Source organism: Trifolium pratense, linkage group LG7 (assembly GCF_020283565.1).
Source record: "Trifolium pratense cultivar HEN17-A07 linkage group LG7, ARS_RC_1.1, whole genome shotgun sequence".
Lineage (NCBI taxonomy): Eukaryota > Viridiplantae > Streptophyta > Magnoliopsida > Fabales > Fabaceae > Trifolium > Trifolium pratense.
Genome location: NC_060065.1, coordinates 29,890,884 through 29,908,487, shown reverse-complemented (window position 1 = coordinate 29,908,487; position 17,604 = coordinate 29,890,884). Strand labels below are relative to the sequence as shown.

The window sequence follows — 17,604 nt, the reverse complement described above, 5'->3', positions numbered from 1 at the left end:
TTTCCAAAAAAAAAAAAAAAGAAAAATTGAGAGGATTCTCACCCATTTATTTTCGTTCACATCACCTATCATCACATCTATCATCTATATGTTTTTTTCTTTTCTCCATGTTTGCTATGCACCATATAATGTGATAATATCATTTTTCTATTAAAATGTAAGACTAAGGTTTTCGTAATTGGTATGGACAAAACTAACCACCTAGTCAATCTATCGTGCAATTTGTAAATATTTTTTGTAAGTGTCTTTATGTTCTAAAATATTATCAGCCTTCGATCGAGCACCATTCGCTCACCCTAAATTTTTATTATAAAAGAAGAATTAACCACCTAACCAATCTATTATGCAATTTATTCTCTCACAAACACCGTGATTGATTACAACTTCCCAAGTGTTACTACATCAAATGTTTAAAGGAGAGGGGCGTGAATATCAAATTTTGGTATGGGGTTAGGAGTTCCACTAAAATTATAGAGCCCGGTTCTAAAAGTCTAAAAAGTAATAAGTTATAAATGTGGCCCTAACATGGGAGTTAAGAGACTCGTTTGCTTGTCATATTTATATGCTTTTCTTATCTAAAAATTAAATGATGAATATTATTAAAATTCACATATAACTGCGAGGTCTCTGTTTGATTACGGGTAAATACATCAAATCTAAAAATTTTGATATTGTCGGTTGAGTTAAAATTTACTAATCATTTTTTTTTAAAGATGATGAACCAAATTCTTATACTGTTACATTGCTTTTTTGAATGTTCTATTTACTATTTAAATTGTTTTATGTTTTTTTTATTCTTTGTATTTACTATATACGCAACCAAATTTCTTTATATAATCAACTTGGATTGGATGTGTCAATCTTTTTTTTGAACCAAACAAACTTACTGCATTTCATTAATTATCAAAAGCTCAATACATGAATGAATAATCTCAAATCTATGGAAACTAGTCCAGGAATTGGCCGCCATAGCTAAAGTGTGAGCAACCGAATTCACTTGTCTCCTAATAAACTTAACTTCAAAGTTCACACATGATAACATAACAAGAATAATTTCATTAACGATTGAAAGAAACTCTGAATTGCCTCGCCGTTTGGTACGAATAGCATCAACCAACACTTGAGAGTCACTTTCAAACTGGACGCTTTCAAAACCTCTATTCTTAGCTTCATTCATAGCTTGCAATCTTAAACATGTTGATATTGTAGACTTTCCTGTTAGTGTTAGTTATGGGCATTTTCCTTAAAACATGCTGCGCAATTTCTTAGAAATTAATTTTATAATAAAAATGAAACGTAGTGTAAGGATTGAATCCATGCATAACTACTATAAAATATTCTATAGTTCAAGAATTTAAATTTTATGAGTGTACTCGTTAAGTGGTTAATTAAAATAAAACCTATGCTTTTGTCAACAATTTCATTTTTTTTTTCTTTTGAAAAAACTTGTCAACAATTTTGTTATCAACGAAAAAAAGAGCTTCAAACTAAGTTGTCTTGAAAGATAAGAAAGTCAAAAGTTTCAGTCTATTTCACGGAAATCTTCATTAATAATATCCTAAGATGCAAAATATCTAATATTAGTTTTTGAGTGCATAATATCTAATATTTGTACCCTGCTGGCGTTTTTTCTAGTTTGAAAACAATTACAACAAAATTTCTAATATAAATTTTAATTATTTTTAGTTAGACTTTTTATACAATTCCTAGGCTATTTGCTTAGTGATCAAGACATTGGAAAGTTACATGCAAATTAGAGCTAGGAAGATTCAAACCCATACTAATTCCATTTGTTATATATAGTTATATGATATGGTTATATATTCTGATAGAATTAAAAGATATAAGCTAAGGATTAAAAAATTATACTTTGATGGCCAGCAAAATGTTGCATTTTTATTTCCTAATTTTTTTCTTCCTAAGTTATGGTATTCTAATTCCAACAAAGTGCCTTGGTAATACATGTCTCCCAAATGAACATGTTGCATTATTTGTATTTGGAGATTCATTATTTGATGTTGGAAACAATAATTACATCAATACTACTGGTAGTCAGGCAAATTACTCACCATATGGTGAAACCTTCTTCAATTATCCAACTGGTAGATTTTCTAATGGACGTGTGATTCCAGATTTTGTAGGTAAGAATACGTGTTCAATTTGAATTGACTTATTTAAATGTATGTGTTGACATAATTACATATGAAATTGTTTGAAACATGTTTAAAAGCTGTTTTGAGTTTTTTTTATAGACGAAATATCAAAGTCATTAAAAATTTACACACACAAAGTAGAGTGGCAGGGGTTCGAATCTCGATCATGACATCCGACACTAGCAATTTTGACATTTTTGCCAGTTGAGCTAGAATTTGTGGACTGTTTTGAGTTTATTTAACTCTTTGTTTATAATTCAATTGTGTGATGTGATCCGCTTGTCGCATTTTATTATTATTATTTTTTTTAGTAATTTTAGATTATTTTTTTACTAAGTAGTAATTTTAGATGTGTGTTAACTTTTTAACTTTTTAACAAACTTAGTTTTACAAAAACAAAAAAAAAAAAAAGAAACTTAGTTTTACAAGTAAAATTAAAATAAATAAATGACTATACAATTAGTGATGAATTTTATATAATTGTGAAAAAAATACATACATACATACATATATATATATATATATATATATATATATATATATATATATATATATATATATGGGCATGTTAAACGATGCTTCCGGGGTACTAGTTAAGCATACTAAAAAAGGAAACAAGTGATAAAATTAATGATTAGAGATAATAACTTTTTATATCATGAAAGCTTTGAATGCACAATTTACGAGATAAAATTTCTATATTTATATCTTTAACCAGTGTCCCGGGGCACTGCTTAACATTTTACTTTTTTTTGTTATGTAACATACTTACCGACTAGAATTTCACTCTTAAAGTAGACAAGTAAAATGGTCGAGAAATATAAATTCTACATATATAATACCTATAACCTAAGTTAAACTCACAGTGATAGATAAGCATTTATATACTATGCATGTTTAACTAAGTTGTTATTTTTTTTTTTACTTTAATGCTTTTCAACTTACATGTACCAACTAACAATCTAATGAAATTAATACTTTTGTTGCAGCTGAGTATGCTAAGTTGCCATTAATTCAACCTTACCTATTTCCTGGTAATCAACAATATCTTAATGGAATCAATTTTGCATCTGGTGGAGCTGGGGCTTTAGTAGAAACCAATCAAGGACTGGTCTGTTTTATGTTGCTAATTTTATTGATGTTGCAATTGTTCAATTCTTTTATCTACTATCTACTATATTGTCTAATAACTTTATATTTCGGGTGTTGCAGACGCTATTTAGGACAAATACATTAATTTTTGTTGACCTATTTTTACTTTTAAAAAATTATTATATACTCACTCCATATCTTTAATTATAAGTAAAAGTTTATTTTTCAGATTCATTGAATAACCGATGAATCTGGACTATATTATAGACCATATTTGTCGGTTATTCAATGAATCTAAATAGTAGACTTTTGTTTATAATTAAAGATAGATGAAGTATGTCCCCGTGAGTTTAGCTCAGTTGGTAGGGATATCGCACTATATGTGCAGGATCTCGGGTTCGAACCTGCGACACTCCACTTATTCACCTTTAAGGTGGATTTTCTAGCCTTCAGGCTACTTGAAAAGAAAAAAAAATAGATGAAGTATTTCATTTGTGTTTAAGTGAGTTTGATGAGATGAGATTTTGATATTTCTAGGTGATAGGTCTAAAGACTCAATTGACTTATTTCAAGAATGTGAAGAAGATACTTAGACAGAGACATGGAGATAAAGAAACCACAACTCTGCTATCCAAAGCTGTTTACTTGATTAACATTGGATTCGATGATTATTTGCAAGAAAATTCCAGCTTATACACTCATCAAAAATATGTATCCATGGTTGTTGGTAATCTTACAACTGTGATCAAAGTATGTCAATCTTACTTTTCTTTTGCATTTTTCAATATAAAAGTTCACTTGGTTTAAAGGCTTGTTTGGATTGACTTATTTGAACTTATGTATTGACATAAGTATTTGTGAGACTGTTTGAGAGATCTTACGGAAACAGTTTATGACACGTCTATAAGTTGTTTCCAATTTCTCATTATTATTATTATTATGAAAATAGCTTATGACATGTCTAGCTTATTTTCATAAGCTCTCAATAATAGTCTACGAAAACAGTTTATGAAACAACTTACGACATGTCTATAAGTTATTTTCTTATATAATATGTCTCTAAGTTGTATTCAGCTTATTTTTATAAAATTTATAAACTTTGAAATAAACTTATTTTATCTATTTATAAAAATGTATAAATGAAAAATTATATTTTAAGCACTTATACTATTACTTAATTAAGCTTATCCAAACATCTTCTAAATTTCTTAACCAGGGAATATATGATCTAGGAGGGAGGAAATTTGGAATTATTAACCAACCATCTATGGGTTGTTTTCCAACCATCAAGGCTTATGTAAATGGAACTAAATTAGGTTCCTGCCTTGAAGAGTTTTCAGCAATTGCCGAAGTGCATAACACTATGCTTTCTGTGGAACTTCAGAAGTTAAAGAAACAAATCAAAGGATTTAAATATTCATATTTCAATTTGTTTGATCTTGCCTTTGAAGTCATAAACAACCCTTCCAAATTTGGTAGGTCATGCCATATTTATTATTAAAATTCAGTATTGTTATCGGTTGAATAGTTTCTTTTTTTTTTTCCTAGTAGTTTAGTGGCTAGAAATTTCATCTTAAAGGTGAAAAATTGAGTGTCTGTGGTTCGAACCCTAGCTCCTACATAGTATATTCAATGCCCCTACCAACTGAGCTAAGCTCAAAGGGACCATTCATTAGTTTTTAATAATATTATAATTTTTTTTGGTACAAATTTCATTTTTTGAACGCGTTGTAAAATTTCATATTAGTCTAAGGTATAAAAGAAATTTAATTTCGACATATTTTAATAATATATTAAATAATTTTCAAATATAATTTATATGATAATAAGTAGTTTTGAATCCATCGGTGAATTTTTGTAATATATATATATATATATATATATATATATATATATATATATATATATATATATATATATATATATATATATATTAAAAATGTATACTTGTATTTTAAATGTCACGTTTAATTGTGTGATTTGATCTTCTAAATTGTTTATATAGTTCTAATATTTGTGACTTTGATGATGAAAAGGTTTGAAAGAAGGAGGAGTGGCATGCTGTGGTAGTGGCCCTTATAAAGGATATTACAGTTGTGGAGGTAAAAGAGAAGTGAAAGATTATAGGGTGGGTGGGGTAGCTCAGTTGGCACTTGCTGACTGAACAGGTGTAGGCTGTTGGTCAGGGGTTCGATCCTTGGCAGCAGCAATTGTAGTATTTTCTTTGTAATTAAGTTGGTGGTACTTATAAACCATCAACTTTTTAAAAAAAAAAAAAAAAAAAAAAAAAAAAAAAGATTATGACTTATGTAAGAATCCTTCTGATTATGTGTTCTTTGATTCTGTTCATCCTACTGAAAGTGCTAGTAAGATTTTTTCCCAATTTATGTGGAGTGGAAATCAGAGTATAACTGGCCCATACAATCTCAAATCACTATTTGAAGAATAGTTCAACCATATAGATTCACATTGTAAAATAAAAATCATTGTAAAATAATAATGAATAAAGTTGTTGGTATAATTAGTTAGAAAACAAAACAAATGTATTGTTGTTTTCTTCATGTGTAAATGTATGAATAAGAATACAATATTCAATAAAATCCATAATCAGTTAATTTTAATGGTCGCAATAACATACATCAAATAATTTTTAGTTTCTTTAAAAAAATTATAGATGATATATATGATATAAATTTTTAACTCAACAGTAAATTTTTTAAAATTCGTATTTATTATAATGTTATTTATGACTTGTGTAATATGTACCACTTGAACCACTCTTTTATGTTAGACAAAGCCTAAAATACTATACAAAGTGTCATTTTCTTGTCTATTTACCAAACCCTAATATTATCCTCTCAAGCAACCCCTTAGCATTTTTTTCTTCATTAGGATATGATACGAGAAATATTTTATGCTTTCTAGTAAACCTTCAATTCATCTAAAAAATGATTGATGGAGACATTGTTGGCGCAACTTGAAGCTTTACACAAAATCACTTAGGCCTGCACAGGCTGGCTTGGGCTTGGCAAGAACACACGCGCGCGCTGCACAGTCTCTAGGCCTTGCCTATGAGCACGATATGCAGGATCTACTGTTCTTGCAGCAACAATGGTGTTTGAATGGAAAGAATGAAAAGCATTTGAGTAATCGAAAGGATTGAAGAAGATGAAGATGATTAGGGAAAAGAGAGATCAATTTTATTCATCCACATAGGGGAAAAGAGTTGATTACACACACTAATATGAGCCAAGCACTTTATACTAGATCACCACATTGAATTGGTGATTCTCTTAGGCCCTAACCAATTAATAACCACCTAACAAACTCTAACAACCTAGGTAAAACAAACTCTAACTGACTCTAGTTAGTTATTCTAACAAATTCACTAACTAACTTGCCACATAAGCAATTAGTTACACTTTCTCTCAATTGCTTGCACACCAAGCAATCTCATCACAATATGAATTAACTACTAGAATCAAGCTTAGATTCAACACACCCCCTTAATTCATGTTGTCCACTGTCTCAATTCCCATTTCACTTCTCAATTTTTCAAACACTTGTATTGTTACAGCCTTGGTTAACAAGTCTGCAACTTGCTCTTCACTTCTGCAGTGCATTAGGGCCAAGTTTCCATTGCTTACCTGCTCTCTTAGGTAATGGAACCTTAGCTCTATATGCTTGCTTCTTCCATGAGCAATAGGGTTCTTTGCAAGATTGATAGCAGACACATTATCAATCTTCAAAGTAACTGTCTCACACCTATCTTGACTGATCTCTTCAATTAGGTTTTTCAACCAAATGGCTTGACAGGTGCTGAGTGATGCTGCTATATACTCTGCCTCACAAGAGGATAGTGCCACTACAGGTTCCTTCTTTGAACACCATGATATTGGTGATCCACCATAGAAAAACATATAACCAGCAGTTGATTTTCTATCTTCATGATCACCACACCAATTTGAATCTGTGTAGCCAACCAACTTACATTCTTTGTCTCTATCACTTGCAGGGAACATAATACCATAGTTTATGGTCCCTTTCACATATCTAAGTATCCTTTTCACTGCAATCAAGTGTGAACCTTTAGGCCTTTCCATGAACCTGCTAGCAATCCCTACACTGCAAGCCAAGTCAGGCCTTGTATTGCACAAATACCTCAGAGAACCAATCAGCTTTCTATAGAATGTAGGGTCTACATCCTCTTCTTCTGCACACTTTGTTAGCTGTGACCTTGGCTCAGCAGGTGACAATGCAACATTGCATTTGTCCATCTCAAACTTCTTCAAAATCTCTGATGCATATCTAGTCTGGTGCATTAAGATTCCTTGCTCATTCCTCAGAAACTCAATGCCTAAAAAATATGTCATGAGGCCTAAATCTGTCATTTCAAACTCTTCCTTCAAGTCACCCTTGAACTCACTAATATAAGATTCATTGCTTCCTGTGATAAGCAAGTCATCTACATATAGACAAATTATAATGACTCCCTTTGCAGCATCTTTCTTGACATACACTCCATGTTCTGTGACACATTTCTTAAACCCTATTTCATTTAAGAACTTGTCAATCCTTTTGTTCCAGGCTCTTGGAGCTTGTTTCAGACCATATAGTGCTTTCTTAAGCTTGTACACCTTAAGCTCTTGACCTTTCACTTCATAACCAGGTGGTTGGGCAACATACACTTCCTCTTCTATAGGACCATTCAGAAATGCTGACTTCACATCCATTTGATACATTGGCCAATCATTTAGGTTAGCAATAGCAGTTACTAACCTTATTATTTCCATTCTAGTAACAGGTGCAAACACTTCATCATAGTCAATTCCTTCTTTTTGAAGAAATCCCTTTGCCACTAATCTTGCTTTATATCTGGTTATTTCACCCTTTGAGTTCACTTTCAGATTGTAAACCCACTTCACATCTATTGCCTTCTTTCTCTGTGGAAGATCCACCAGCTCCCATGTTTGATTGCTTTCAATTGAATCCAATTCTTCTTTCATAGCACATCTCCACTTTTCACTTTGTAGAGCACTATTCACATCAATTGGTTCAGATTCAGCCATGAATGCTAAATGGATCAAATCACCATCATTGTTCACTTGACCATCTGAGTTCATTTCACACTCTTGTAATCTTGCTGGTAGAACTCTAGGCCTACTTGATCTTCTTACTTCAGGCACTGGTTGATTTACTTGTTCTTCACTAACTTCTTCAATCATCACACTAGTTGACTTCTTTCTGTCATTAGTGTTCCAGTCTCATTCCTTAAGCTCATCAATTATTACATCTCTACTGATCACCACATTGTTGTTGATTGGATCATAGAGTTTGTAACCTCCAGTTGAGTGATAACCAACCAATATCATCATTGTTGACTTATCATCCAACTTCTTTCTCAATTGATCTAGTGTGTGTCTGAAAGCTAGTGAACCAAACACTCTCATATGATTCACATTTGGCTTGTGTCCTGACCAACATTCTTCTGGTGTGATACCCTTCAATCTCTTTGTAGGGCACCTGTTCAATGTATAAGTAGCAGTAGAAACTGCTTCACCCCATAACTCCTTTGGTAAATGCTTTCCCTTCAACATACACCTCACCATATCCATTATTGTTCTATTTTTTCTTTCAGCAGTCCCATTTTGTTGTGGAGTATATGGTGGGACTATGTCATGCACAATGCCTTCATTGTCACAGAATTTTGCAAATTCATGTGATACATACTCTCCACCCCCATCTGTTCTTAGGGTTTTGAGTCTTTGACCACTTTGTCTCTCAACTGTAGCTTTAAATTTCTTAAAGATTTCAAACACATCACTTTTCTTACTTATCAAGTAAGTCCATAGTTTTCTGCTAAAGTCATCTATGAAACTTACAAAGTACCTGTTACCTCCATTTGAATTCACTTGCATTGGACCACATACATCTGAATACACCACTTCAAGTACATTATTGGTTCTACTTGCTGCATGCTTGCTGAAGCTCCCTCTGTGCTGTTTTGACTGTACACACTCTTCACAAATCTCTTCAGGAATTTGCAGGCTTGGCAAGCCTGTCACCATCTTTGATTTTTGCAGCAAGCTGAGGTCCTTGAAATTCAAGTGCCCCATTCTATAGTGCCATCTCCATTCTTCTCTGCTTGATGCAGTCATCAAGCACTTGTGATTCAGAACATTGAGCCCAATCTTGAATGTCCTATTCTTTGACATTTCAGTTTTTAACATCAAGTTACCTTTAGTGTTGTACACTTTCAGCAACCTATTCTCCATTACAATTCTATAATCTTTCTCTAGCAATTGGCCTATGCTGAGTAGATTACATTTCATACCTGGTATGTACAATACACCAGAAATCACTGAACACTTACCATCCTTTCTTTTGATGGTTACATCACCAATAGCTTGTACTGCAAGGCTGCTATTGTCTGCAAATTTTACATTGTGATTCTGAGTAGCTTTTAGGCTTGTGAACCAATCTTTCCTCCTTGTCATGTGTGTTGTACATCTAGTGTCAAGATACCATTTCTCTTGAAAGTCATTTTCATCCTTTGTAGTTACAAGAAGCATCACTGAACCCTCATCATCATCATCATTTCTAGCTATTTTGGCCTCAACATCACTTGATTCCTCTCTGAATCTACATTCATCTGCAAAATGACCATAATTTTGGCAATTATAGCATTGAATGTGTTTCTTGTCAAACTTTCCTCTTCCACCTCTTCCACCTCTTCCACCTCTTCCACCTCCATTGTAACCACCTCTACCACCATTGAACTGTTTCTTCTGATTTCCACCTCCTTTGGTATCTTGATTCTCTTTTCCATTTCCATCTTTTCCCTTGTTGCCTTGCCATTTTACCTTTCCTTTCTTATTCTTATTACCCTGCTGAACTTGTAATGCTATCTCACCATTGGATTTATCAGAATTTCTCTGATTCATCCTTTGTTCATGTGCTTCTAAAGATCCTTGCAGTTCCTCAACCTTGATACTGTCAAGATCCTTAGATTCTTCTATAGCAGCTACCACATAGTCAAACTTAGGAGTTAAAGATCTCAGTATCTTTTCTACTCTCATTGTACCAGACACAATTTCACCACAGGCTTTCATTTCATTAACTAATTTTGCAATTTTAGTGAAGAATTCACTTACAGTTTCTTTCTCTTCCATTTGTAGCTGTGCAAACTTGCTTCTTAGGGTTTGTAACTTCACTTTATTCACCTTCTGATCTCCAGCATAAGCTGTAGCCAAGATATCCCAAGCTTGCTTAGCTGATTCACAATCTCCAACCTTTTCAAAGATATCAGGGCTTACACTTTGATGAATTATGAACAATGCCTTGTAGTCTTTCTTCTTCAATTCTTTGTGTTGTGTTCTTTGAACCTCTGTTGCACCTTCTGAGAGTGGTTCCACACCACTAATCACTTGATCCATCACATCTTGATAATTGAACAACACTTTCATCTGTTTGCTCCAATTATCATAATTCTTTCCATCCAAAATTGGTAGATTCGCAGGGAATTGACCATTGTTAAAGGTTGCCATGGTTAAAGCACGAACCAGGCTCTTGATGCCAGATGTTGGCGCAGCTTGAAGCTTTACACAAAATCACTTAGGCCTGCACAGGCTGGCTTGGGCTTGGCAAGAACACACGCGCGCGCTGCACAGTCTCTAGGCCTTGCCTATGAGCACGATATGCAGGATCTACTGTTCTTGCAGCAACAATGTGTTTGAATGGAAAGAATGAAAAGCATTTGAGTAATTGAAAGGATGAAGAAGATGAAGATGATTAGGGAAAAGAGAGATCAATTTTATTCATCCACATAGGGGAAAAGAGTTGATTACACACACTAATATGAGCCAAGCACTTTATACTAGATCACCACATTGAATTGGTGATTCTCTTAGGCCCTAACCAACTAATAACCACCTAACAAACTCTAACAACCTAGGTAAAACAAACTCTAACTGACTCTAGTTAGTTATTCTAACAAATTCACTAACTAACTTGCCACATAAGCAATTAGTTACACTTTCTCTCAATTGCTTGCACACCAAGCAATCTCATCACAATATGAATTAACTACTAGAATCAAGCTTAGATTCAACAGACATCAGTTGCCTTGCAGCCAACATGTTTGACTTTGAAGCATTCTAAACTATCATATTATTGAGAATAACAAGGGAGAAAAAATCCTTAAAAATAACAAGGAGAATAAATCAGAACAAGAACCCAAATTTTTGTTGCTCAACAAACCATGGATTACTTTTTGTTTCAAAGAAAAACTATGTAAAAGAGAGGTTTTATTTATTTATTTATTTATTTATTTATATATTTTGCACTTGAAAATACATCTTGAAATTATATGCATAACAAGTTAAAATAGTTCTTCACTTTTACGAATTGATAAATACATTATCAAAATTGTAAAGTTTCACTCAATTTGGTTAATCCAAACTTCTACCGATAGAGGTTATGATATGACATGTTAACAAGACATGTCACATTGCACATTGTCTCACATCAATGTCAATTTATTAGGACTCATTTGTCTACGAAATTAATGTCATCTCAGAAGTAGTTTTGTAACATCGGGCTTCACACTTTTTTTCAGGGACTAAAATGGATTTTTACGAGAGAGAGAGAGAGAGTCTTCTAGGGTTTTCCAAATATCAAAGTGAGAATCGTTTTCTTTATAAAAAAAATGCCGATTGATAGGAAATTTTATTAGAGCCAATGTGATGAGGCAAACACGCGGGGATCAGGTTCATCTTGGTGAGCGAGCGAACAAGATGTTAGCACACATTTACTCAAATCTTGGTTTTTGAATTTTTTATTTTATTTGGATTTTGTGCGGTCACTGAATGTGTGTGGTCGCGCAGTTACAACTTCTTGACTGTCTGATCTCGATCAAACAGTCCATAATAAAGGGATATTTTGATTTTATAAAATGTGAAGTTTCAATCTTCAAATTTTAGACGGTACGATTGAGATCAGACAATCAGGAAGCCGTGAGTACACGACTACACGAAGTCAATAACTGTACATAATCCAAGTAACTGCGCATAATCCAAATCTATTTTTTTTTTCTTCTGAACTAACGGTGCTACTCGAATTCTAAAATTCCAAATCTATTCATCATAATTTAAAATTCTAGAATTCAAACTTGGTGTTTCTCCTTTGTTTTCTAACATATATTCTATCAATGTTTCAAAAATAATTAACAAAGTATTGGATCACAAATTCGCAGTAGGAGGAACAAACCCTCGACCATTGCCTTTGCTAAGCGGGAGTGTGAGGCCAACACAAAGCCGAGAAAGGCGAATGCTATCAGCCTTAGCAACAATCTAGTGTAGTCACCACTGACCTCTCTGAAATTTTGGTATCACCATCGAAGATGGTTTGAGAGTAGTTTTGGTATCAATTGGTTTCAACCCCTCTTAATAGCACTTGCGGGTGATCAAATCGTGATCCTCTCTACCAAGTCCAGCGTCAATCACCATTAAATCAACTAACGATTGATTTGTATCCTCTAAATTAGTAAAGTGTATAAGAAAATTAATGGTTATGACATGAACAACTTCATAATTTGTTATGATGCATCTATAATATATACTTTTAATATTATTCACTTTATTAATGTAAAGTTTGCCTGTTCAAAAAAAAATTATAATCTAAAATTAATCACATTTTAAAGGAGTCGGAACCATAATATTTGTATCCTTGCTGGCAATGTTTTAAGTTTCATAACAATCACAACAAAATTTCCAATATAAATTTTAATTATTTTTAGTTAGACTTTTTACACATTAATTCCTAGGCCATTTTCTTAGTGATGAAGACATTGGATAGTTTACATACATTAATTAGAGGAAATATTCAACCCTCATACTAATTCCATGTGTACTTTGATAGTTATAAATATTGTTATCTTATAAGATTATATATACTGTTAGAAGTAGAAGTATAATCTACTAAGAATTAAGAAATTATACTATGATGGCCAGAAAAAAAATTCATTTTTGTTTCCTAATTTTTTCCCTAAGTTATGGTATTCTAATTCCAACAAGGTGCCTTGGTAATATATGTCTCCCAAAACAACATGTTGCATTATTTGTATTTGGAGATTCATTATTTGATGTTGGAAACAATAATTACATCAATACTACTATTGATAATCAAGCAAATTACTCACCATATGGTGAAACCTTCTTCAACTTTCCAACTGGTAGATTCTCTGATGGACGAGTGATTCCAGATTTTGTAGGTAAGAATATGTTTCTGTTTTAATTGACTTATTTGAATTTATGTGTTGACACGAGTACTTGTGAAATTGTTTGGAAGATGTTATATGGAAGTAACTGATGACACGTTCATAAGTTGTTTTGAGTTTATTTTCATAAGCTCTCTATAATAGCTTATCAAGAAAATTTATGAATTATATAAAAATAATTTGGTTTGATTATATCTTTTGTTATAGAATTTTGTTAAACATATGCACTTAACTATGCATGTTTAATTTAGTTGTTTATTTAAAAACAGAGCCTTTATCGGTATTATTTGTTAATTAATTACTTCAATGCTTTTCAACTTACATGTACAAACTAACACTCTAATAAAATTACTTTATTGCAGCTGAGTATGCTAAGTTGCCATTAATTCAACCTTATCTATTTCCTGGTAATCAACAATATGTTAATGGAATCAATTTTGCATCAGCTGGAGCTGGGGCTTTAGTAGAAACCCATCAAGGATTGGTTTGTTTTATGTTGCTAATTTTATTAAGAGTCTTTCTTCTCGTGCCATCCAGACTTCGAATCTTACCCCCTTGCAACGTAGGATGCGAGTGTGTAAATAGCAAAAATTGAGAAACTAAAAAAAAGCAGTTTGCATCCTAGAATGCGTTATAAAATTTAATATTTTTGTATATCTCCCTCTTCCTTCGTCCCCTATATTATAAGTTCGCATTCTAGGATGTTTTGCGCCCCTGAGTTCGCTACTTAAGTAGCGAGGGGGGTATTTTTGAAATTTTCGAGGGCGAATGAGGACTTTGAGGGAGTAAATCTCTTTTATTAAATGCACAAAGAATGATATATTAAATGATATATATATTAGTCAATTTTTTAACCTTACTACCAAATTTCGAATTATTATGTTTCTCTTTCTCTAAGAATTAGAGTTAAAGAACAAAAAGAAAATAGTAACTTTTATCAATCCAACAATGAGTTGTGTAAGTATTTGATAAAAAATTATTCAATTTTTTTTTATAAGCAAAATTTGAATTATAAAAAGTATAAGGGGTACTCAATCCTTACAATTCAAAAGACAATCCCCTTATAAACTACTAAAGCAAACTAAGGGATTGTTACACCAATCAAAGAAAACTACACTAGTATTGCTACACAAGCGACCTATAAACCAAACCATGCAATATAAATAATACGGTTAATCAATGATTATCTATGTCATTTGTGTTTAAGTGAGTTTGATGAAATGAGATTTTGGTATATTTTCAGGTGATAGATCTAAAGACTCAATTGACTTATTTTAAGAATGTGAAGAAGATATTGAGGCAGAGATATGGAAATAAAGAAACCACAACTCTGCTATCCAAAGCTGTTTACTTGATTAACATTGGAGTCAATGATTATTTCCAAGAAAATTCCAGCTTATACACTCATGAAAAATATGTATCCATGGTAGTTGGTAATCTTACAACTGTCATCAAAGTATGTCAATCTTACTTTTATTCTGCACCACTTTGTTTAAATGCTTGCTTGAATTAACTTATTCGAACTTATGTATTGAAATAATTATTTGTGAGACTGTTTGAGAAATCTTACACAAATAGTTTATGACACGTCTATATATTGTTTTCAATAATTTCTCATTATTATAGCTTATGAAAACAGTTTATGACATGTCTATAAATTGTTTTTCAACTTATTTTCATAAGCTCTCAATAATAGTCTATGAAAATAGTTTATGAAACAACTTACGACATGTCTATAAATTTTTTTTTTATAAGATATGTCTATAAATTGTTTTCAGCTTATTTTTATAAGCTTTGAAATAAATGAACTTATATTTTAAGCGCTTATACTATTATTTAATTAAGCTTTTCCAAACATCTTCTAAATTTCTTAACCAGGGAATATATGATCTAGGAGGGAGGAAATTTGGGATTCTTAACCAACCATCTAAGGGTTGTTTTCCAACCATCAAGGCTTTTGTAAATGGAACTAAATCAGGTTCTTGCATTGAAGAGTATTCAGCACCTGCCAAAGTGCATAACATTGTGCTTTTTGAGGAACTTGAGAAGTTAAGGAAACAGATCAAAGGATTCAAATATTCATATTTCAATTTCTTTGATGTCTCCTTTGAAGTCATAAACAACCCTTCCAAATTTGGTAGGTCATGTCATCATATCTCTATTTTCTAGCACTTCTTCAAATTTGGTATTATTAGTACTTTTAAGAGAAGAAGTGATATCAATACTTTCAACACTTTCTCTAACACCTGCTCTTTAATTTACTGAAATTCAGATAGGTCTCAACACTTCATGCGGTATCTATTTTCAAAGTTAGAGACTCACATTGATTTTTCAATCAATTAGAAAAAGAGTTTTACCAATATATATGCATCATGAAATTGACCTATCTACCCATAAATAAATTATAATTATAAACTTTCATATTAATCTTATGTACAGACACATTAAATCTCAACATACTTTAAAGGCATATTATATATTTTTTAGGCTAAATAACATTTTTTGTCGTAAATTTTCATAAACTTGCGATTTGTAAACCCTTAACTTTCAAAATCGTATTTTTGGTCCTATAACTTTAGACCATTTTGCAACTCCCACTGATTTTGACCAAGTCAATGCACATGCGGACAGTGACTTACCTGCTACTTCAACATATATATCTTGCCATATATGCTTACATGACATGTGAGTCGCTATCCATGTGGAAAAACATGATGATGTGCATGTGAGTCATTGTCTACGTGTACATTGACTTGGTCAAAATCAATGAGTCTAGCTTTTTTCCAAAGGGGCTAAAGTTAGGAGGCCAAAATCACATGTTTGTGAAAGTTAGGGGATCAAAAGTGTAATTTAGCCAAATTTTTAATAGTTCAGTTATGTTTATAAGAGACATGCATAAACTGAAAATTGATGTATTCGGTCCATTATGAACCAAATATAAAAGACAGTTGCTCTTTACTCCCCTTAAATTGATCAGAAACTCCCCATTTATCGAAATATATTTTTCGGCAGTGTAAATTTTATTGGAAGATATATTTCGGTACATTTTTCCTAATGTGAACAATGCATAGAGGAAGGGGGGAGGGCGAAGAACAGCCATCAATATAAAATTAATGTATTCGGTCTATTATGAGTCAAATATATCAAATTTTGTTAATTCATCCCAATTCAACGATGAATTTTGTAGTATAGAGTATTCCTTAAAAATTATTGAACTTATAATTGTATTTTAATTAACGTTATACCAGATCTTTAATTTGATTTTAAGTTGTTTGTAGTTGTAATATTTGTGGCTTAATTTGATTTAATGATGAAAAGGTTTGAAAGAAGGAGGAGTGGCATGCTGTGGAAGTGGCCCTTATAAAGGATATTACAGTTGTGGAGGTAAAAGAGAAGTGAAAGATTATGACTTGTGTAAGAATCCTTCTGAATATGTGTTCTTTGATGCTGTTCATCCTACTGAAAGTGCTAGTAGGATTATTTCCCAATTTATGTGGAGTGGAAATCTGAGTATAAGTGGCCCATACAATCTTAAATCACTATTTCAAGAATAGTTCAACTATATGTCATATGTTCACATAGTAAAAAAAAAAACATAAATGTTCGTATTAAAGAATAAAGTTGTCTGTATTAGTTAGAACTTAGAAGACAAAACAAATGTATTGTTGTTTTGATGTGTAAATGTATGAATAAGAGTATTATTCTTTTCTTCATTTATTTTAACATACAATTGTAAAGTTTCATTCAAATTAGTTCATCTAGCAGGACAGGACATGTTACATTGTATGTTAATCTCACTACATCAATGTCAATTCATCAAAGACTAATTTGTCTATCAAATTTATGTCATCTCAAAAATAATTTGTCACATTGGACTTCACTTTTTTTTTTAGGTCCTAAAATGAATTTTCACGAGAAAGACTTTGTTAGGATTTTCAAAATATCAAAGTGAGAATGATTTTTTTTATAGGAAAACGCTGATCGCTAAGATATTCAATCAGAATCTATGTCAGGCTAACACGTGGACCGGGTACATCTTGGTGAGTGAACAAGATGTTAGCACACATTTGCTCAAATCTTGGT

At 32.1% G+C, this 17,604-nt stretch overlaps 1 protein-coding gene across 4 annotated transcripts; it reads left to right on the top strand.

Moving 5' to 3' along the window:
• The first annotated feature begins 1,849 nt into the window (after positions 1-1,849).
• LOC123899151 (GDSL esterase/lipase 1-like) lies at positions 1,850-17,161 on the top strand. 4 transcript variants are annotated; one of them, XM_045950214.1, is made up of 7 exons: positions 1,850-2,141; positions 3,143-3,264; positions 3,783-3,995; positions 4,462-4,720; positions 5,282-5,366; positions 5,990-6,000; positions 16,840-17,161. In XM_045950214.1, the coding sequence occupies exons 1-7, from the start codon at positions 1,874-1,876 to the stop codon at positions 17,073-17,075; spliced, it is 1,194 nt and encodes a 397-aa protein (XP_045806170.1). In that variant the 5' UTR covers positions 1,850-1,873; the 3' UTR covers positions 17,076-17,161. The 4 variants fall into 4 exon arrangements, with proteins under 4 accessions (XP_045806170.1, XP_045806171.1, XP_045806173.1 ...); XM_045950215.1 differs by lacking the exon at positions 5,990-6,000 and having other exon boundaries at positions 5,282-5,347; XM_045950217.1 differs by lacking the exons at positions 5,990-6,000; positions 16,840-17,161 and adding an exon at positions 5,543-5,866 and having other exon boundaries at positions 5,282-5,365.
• The last annotated feature ends 443 nt before the right edge of the window (positions 17,162-17,604 follow it).

Bases quoted from the DNA above. Each gene is read 5' to 3' on its own strand.
- LOC123899151 (XM_045950214.1), top strand. From the start codon at position 1,874: ATGGCCAGCAAAATGTTGCATTTTTATTTCCTAATTTTTTTCTTCCTA. The intron at 3,265-3,782 runs GTCTGTTTTATG...TGATATTTCTAG, and splicing joins TAGAAACCAATCAAGGACTG to GTGATAGGTCTAAAGACTCA. The intron at 4,721-5,281 runs GTAGGTCATGCC...GATGATGAAAAG, and splicing joins AAACAACCCTTCCAAATTTG to GTTTGAAAGAAGGAGGAGTG.